The sequence below is a fragment of the Gavialis gangeticus genome, unplaced genomic scaffold, assembly GCF_001723915.1.
Source record: "Gavialis gangeticus isolate Ggan-Ray unplaced genomic scaffold, GavGan_comp1, whole genome shotgun sequence".
Lineage (NCBI taxonomy): Eukaryota > Metazoa > Chordata > Crocodylia > Gavialidae > Gavialis > Gavialis gangeticus.
Window position 1 is genome coordinate 128,726,915 of NW_017728992.1, and position 6,644 is coordinate 128,733,558.

At 37.7% G+C, this 6,644-nt stretch overlaps 1 protein-coding gene across 1 annotated transcript in view; it reads right to left on the minus strand.

Annotated features, from left to right (window-relative positions):
* Positions 1-114: 114 nt before the first annotated feature.
* MYBL1 (MYB proto-oncogene like 1) overlaps positions 115-6,644 on the minus strand; it is a 59,393-nt gene continuing 52,863 nt past the window's right edge. The window contains exons 15-16 of the mRNA XM_019527749.1: positions 3,414-3,593; positions 115-2,743 (exon numbers count right to left, since the gene is read on the minus strand). Of these exons, the coding sequence (XP_019383294.1) occupies positions 2,615-2,743; positions 3,414-3,593 (309 nt within the window). The 3' untranslated portion in view covers positions 115-2,614. The remainder of the gene's footprint in view (positions 2,744-3,413; positions 3,594-6,644) is intronic.

Here is a 6,644-nt window from a genome sequence, read left to right on the forward strand (position 1 = left end):
TGTCAAATTATTTCAGCACCTACATATTTTTGGTCTAAAATTGGCTAATTAGAATATTTATAATAAGAGGAACATATGGGCCTTACTTCTCACATAAATAAGAGGCTTTTTTGATAACCTGGTACATAGATGCTTTATTTCTGATGTTAATATGGGTCTGTACTGTACGCAAGATTCATACATGAAACAAAGTTTGTAGTAAAACAAAAAACTAAGCTTAAATCAAGGCATTTGTTGTATATCTTGTCAAAACCTTAAAACAAAAAATGGAGTATTATACATGTATTCAGTTTTCATGCATGTTTGGCTGCTACATGTACAATCTACTTATAAACTGAAAAAAATGCAAATGCACACAACATTCAAAAGATAATAAAAAGATGCCTGACATGTCAAAAAGTAAAACCTTCTTGCTAAAGCAACAAAGAAGCAGTTAACTAGAAGATTCAACCAATACCAACTCAAAATTAATACTACTTATCATAAATCTATTTCAACCATGGTATTGGTGGCTTTGGTGCAACAATTTCTACTAAAAAGTCCATGGAAAAATCCAGCTCCTGGCATGAAAGGATTATAATATCTATTTAATCCTTTATGAATTCATTTTGTACTGCAAGTAGCATTTTGCTTGTGAAATCTATTGCTAATTATAAATACAACAAAACCACCACTGCCAAGGAATTCTAGTTGGCTCCTCCTAATTTGACAAGAATGAGGAATAATCCTGGCACAAAAAGGATTTTCGATTTCTATTTTACAGGATTTTCTGCTGAAGTATTGATTTGATTTGAAAGTTGCTGAAAGTTTGTAATGCTAACAGCAGCTAGGCATTTAAATGCTCATTTAAAATGGGAATGTGGCAGCCCTGAACTGTTTTTAAAAAGTATTCCAATAACCACACAAATTACTTTTCTTGTACCACACACCAGATGTTAAACTTTTGGAGTTACAAACCATTTTCTATCATTTTTGGTATTGCCTGGTAGGATTTTTGCTACATCCTGCATAGCAATGGTTGATCTCATTAACCAGAGAACCAAACATCATTTTTCTTTTGTAATTTTACATACAGTGCATATGATGCTCGCTCTTTCCATCTCTCATAGCAGCAAGCCGATTCTGCTATTATCTATAGCAGCACACCCGGGAGTGGAGAGGAAGAGAGTGTCTGAATTATAAATAGCTACAACTACAGTATACAATTCTATTTACCTGTCAGTATTTGTTGATAGCACACCATTATAAATCTGCAAGAAGTTAACTATATAAAATATCTACCACAAAAGCAAACAAGACATTCCTTCAAAACAAAAAAAAAGGAAAAAACCATAAGTGCAAATACCTAAAATAGGCAACTGAAGCAACTGTTGTAACCTGTAAAAGTTTAAATAAGGACAAAGATTTTCATAAATAAAAAAATGCCGACTTCACAAGTTTAGTGTATATATGGTCAAACTTCTAAGTGCAGATAAGACTGTTTTAAGAATCAAGGTGCCAAGTTCTTTTTTTAAAAACATGTAATAAAATTAATTAATTTCTAGTTTATGTATAGGACCCAAACACTAGGTCATATACTAGGTCTCAAGCTCCCAGTCTAAATATATTAATTAAAACAAGTTATTGGAATCACTGTATAGTGAAGGCATACTTTATAACTACTTTGTAGACCAACATGATTTAAAAGTTATATAGTGCAATCCTTAAGTAGATGTAACGAAGTACAGATTTGTATGCTTTGTAGTATGTAATTTTACTGCTATTCTATACTTCAAAAGTTAAAACTTGTCCTTTACCATTTTTACTGTTATAACAGGAAACAACATTGGCTTCTAGACAACCTGCATATACATAAATATCTATTAAGCTTTAAAAAGGAAAATAAATTATAAACACATACTCCTTTCCAATTTACAAAAGTTTCCCTGTTCCTACCTACTGTACAATACATTCAACAATGGTCTCAGTTTCTGAGACTGAAGAAAATACTGATGCTTTACACTGATGTGAAACTTAATTCACCCTTTTCCTACTCATTTCTAGTACCATTTTCAAATAAATAGTTAACACTGTAGTTAAATTTCATCGTTTGTGCAGCATACCAACAACTAGTAGTGCAACTTTCTATCCTTCCTTCAGGCACCTTTGCGTTGTGTTTCTTTATACGCTAGAAAATTTGCTACAGAAGCAACTGAACACTTAAGCAAAAGCACGTTCATACAGTCACACGTTGTTCATCCAAAAAAGAAATGTTAAGGACCTGTAAACGTACCCTACATCAAAAATGTACTAATAGGAAAGTAGAAATTTAAGTCATTAAGAATAAATATGAAAAATTAAGATAAAAGTGTATGCTGACATTCACTGCAATGTTCTTTACTGTTTTTACATTTTCGTTTTTTGAAATATTAAAAAAATTCATTCTGGCTTATGCTATCCCTTACTTGAAAAGGCCAAAGCTGTGTGTCTGCCCTTTGTCACTTGAAAGAGACTTAAGATTTCCTTTTGAAGTCTCTCTCAAACTAAAGACTTAATTTACATGTATTTTGCTGAAATCTCCTTCAGTATAGAGTTCATTTCATGAGGAAAGAATGGCCGTCAGTTGCAGAAATCATCACAATATTAGAGCCCTTGAAGTGCTACTGGTAGCTGTATACGTGCTCAAATATCTTCTTGCTTGTTCAGTCATGATAAGTTGATCTTCTGTTTTTCCATAAACAACAGCTTCCCATTCACAATTTGACTATATTAAAAAAACAAACAAACAAAAACAAACACACTTTTTTTTTTTTTTTATAAATAGTCAATATGAAATATTTAAGAAAATAGTAATTAGGATTATATTAAAATCAGTTTACATATTAACTTTTAAAAGAGTATATATAATCAAATTCAAATCAGGGCCACATTTATTCTCCAGTACTCTGTATGCAAATTCTGGGATAAAGCTTACCATTTTTATACCTGTAGTGTATATATGCTAGATTCAAAGTTTTAGGGCAAGAGAAAACAAGTAGCAAGAGGTATTTATTGAATAGATTTGCTTCAATAAAGTTTGACTAATACTAAATTCAATGGAATCCCCATTTATCATACTCGGTTCAAGTTTCAGCAGCCAGTAGAATACAGTATTCACATATATCTGGAGAAGCAAGGAAAGTGAAGGCATTTGAAACCCAAAAAGGATGAGGAATACAGTACTTTTACAGAACAAAGCTAGAAAGCTGTAAAGGAAGGGACTGAAGATATAATCTGGGTCTGAGGCAGTGGTGGTGGGCTATCAATACTAAAGTGAAGAATGAAGGAATAACCAGCCCTGCCTTTCCCAAATGATGGCAAATATATATTATTAGACTACATTATGATTTAAATTTAAGTTAACTTAACAAAACAAAAATATCTTGAATCCAGACCTGAAGAGACTTTTCCATTTTGATATTTTTTGAAGTGCAAGCATTCAATTTCTTTTTAATTACTGCATTCACTTTGTTTGCCGAGCTTGTATCCTGCTTCTCCGGCATCAGATTACATCTGTTGTCATGTATTTCCAACAATGGTATCATTAGTAAAGATGTAGTATAGGCATTTTCTGACTAATGTAAAAAAAAAAGACAAAGGAATGGGGTAGAGGAATAACAGTTAATATTCAGTAAAAAAAAACAAACAAACCTTTAACTGTTACAAAGAAGACTGGAAAACAAAAGCGACTACATAGTTGAGAGAATCAAATGAGTCCAAGATATTTGGGGAAAATATATACATATTTCTGAATCCAGCATATTATACACTAGGATCACAGGAAAATAGGACTGGAATTGACCTCTTGAAGCCATCCAGGCCAGACAGCTACTCAGTGCAGGATCATCTCTGACTAAACCACTCAGAAGGCAGGACAGTGTGTGGAACCTTACAGACTACCTTGTTCAGAGAGTCAAGTGTCTGTCTAACCTGCTCTTGAAAGCTTCCAGGGATGGAGATTCCATAACTTTACTACATAGTGGCTAAACATTGCAACAGGCTGAGTCAAACAGTTCTTCCTAATCTCCAATCCTAATTTCCTCTGCTGCACCTTCAGGCCATTGTTCCTAGTTTTGTCCCCAGTTATGGATCCACCTTACAGTACCTTCATCTAGTCTGTATGTCATTAATTAGTAAAGGAAATAATAGAGTAAATGTCATGGGGAACAATGTCAAAAGCCTTACATAAAATCAAGGCACATCACATCCACTATTCATTCACATGTCACCTTACCAAAGGAGGAAATAAAGTTGGTCAGGCATGACTTGCTCCTGTTGGCTGTTCCGTAGTACCTTGTTCTCTTCCAGGTGCTTCAAAACAGATTCCTTGCTGATCCATTCCATAATTGTTCAAAGTAGTAAGGTCAGACTGTCTGCTCTGTAATTACTTGGATGCTCCTTCTTACCTTTCTTAGAGATGGACATAATATTTGCCCTTCAAGTGCAAACTGGGACCTCACCCAGCCTCCATGAGTTCTTAAAAGTTGACAGTCAATGGCTTTGAAATTACCTCTGCCAATTCTTTCAGTACTCGAAGGTAATCCATCCAGCCCTACTGACTTAAAAACATCTCGCTTCTCTAAGTAATCCCCAGCCTGTTCTTCCACTGCTCTTGCCATTTCCCTCCTTCCCTATCTTTCCTACCAACTGCACTTGTCACTTGCCAGTTGACTTTATTTGTGAAGGCTGAAGTTAAAAAAAAAAAAAATGTATTAAATTCTTCAACATTCTCTGCATCGTCACTAACTAGACTGCCTTCTGCATTCCATATGGGACTTACATTTTTTTTTTATCTTCATCTTATTTCTGACATGCTTGTAGAATCCCCTTACTAGAACTACAATCTGATCAAAAATGAGTTGGTAACAATTATGTACTAGCACTAATACCATGCGCCCATTCCCACCTAGAACAATGTCTCCTTGTTTTAATAAAACCATGCTATGACTTCAATTACATTTTCTTTTAAAAATGGGATCTATAAAGCTAATTGATAAATTGTGCCGTAACTAGAAACAGTTATAGAATACAAGCCCTGTCCACACTGACAGGCACTCCAAGGGTGCCTATACATGTGCTCTGACGCATTCTAATTAGAATGCATCAAAGCAGACTTGATTAACCGAGTCTGCTGGACCATTCTATTAACACTCAAGCGTGCCTCACCATCATCTATATTAAGCATCCTGCATTTCAAAATGGCCACAGAGGCACTTTAGATAAAATTTTAATGAGCTTTAGTTAAAGTGCCCCTGTAGCCATTTTGAAACACAGGATGTTTAATACAAGTGATGCTGCAGCGTTTTAATTAGAGCAGCTGTCTAAGAGCCACACTAATAAAAATGTGCCCCCACCATCCCAGAGCACGTGTATAGACACCCTAAAAAGACTAATTCTAAACAATATGATTAAGCTCACTTCTTTGAGTGGAGTTTTTTCAGAAAGATACTGGACTTACAGAATGAAACAAAACCTGCATTTTTCCTCCACTGTGGACCCTCTGTACACTTTCCAAAACATGAACTATCCCCCTTCCCCACAACGACATACCAAAATACACTTGGGCTGTTCCACGTGGCGGGGGCAGCAGGACAGCATGCTTAGAAGAATTTTAAGGCACCAGAAGGTGTTGCAGCACCCTGGTTGAGAATCACTGGTCTAGACTCCCAGAGGCACCTCAGATAGGTCTAAGGTACAAGGCAGCAGCTTGCAGAAATATATCACCTTAGTTCAGGGGTGGGTAATTATTTTGGCTGGAGGACCACTTAATGAATTTTGGTGAGCCATCGAGGGCCATATCGGTAGCCCAGTCCCTTGGCAGTTGCTCCGCCCCCTGGTCACCACATTGGGACCAAAAGTCCTGCCCCCTAACCTTTGCCAGCACAAGTCCTTCCTCTTGCCCCCTGGAAATACCCCTTTTGGCAGGGGAGGGTTGCCATCTGGGAAGCAGAAAAAACCAAGTCACACACTAAAAGTCCAATATCTACCATAGTTTAATTTTATTACAAAAAATATTTGTCATGATTTGTGTTTGTGTACTGTATATAGAGAGCATTGAATAACAACTAAAAAATAAAGTCTTACTCTTGTGTACTATGTGTGTACAGTGAAGTGTGTGGGGAGTATGTGTGCATGGTGGGGTGTGCATGTGTGTATAGTAGGGTGTGGGCGGGGTGGCTGTGTGTGTGGGGGGCATAAGGTATGTTGTGGGGTGTGTGTATATGTGGGGAGTTGTGGGGGATTCCATTACGGGGCAGGGTGTGGGTATGTGAGGTTTGTGGGGTGTGAGGGAGGTTATGGGTATGGGGACCCCCCTCACATATGGTTCACAGTCTCTGCTGCCTCTGCGGGTGCTGGCGCCTCATGGCACATGGCTCCAGCCAGCACTGTGCATGGGGGCAAGAAGCGCAGCCAGCCCAGGCTGCCTATCGCGGGAGGTCTGCATGGCATACCTGCAGCTCCCACACTCGCGCAACACTGGAGGAAGCCCCATGCTGAAGCTGGTTGCCTTCCCCGCCCCCTGCTACAGAAGTCCTGAGACTCCATGGGGAAGCAGGGGCCAGGGCTCCCCTCCACTTCTGGTGGAGTCCTGGAACCTGCATGGCAGGGGGTGGGGAACGCAGCTG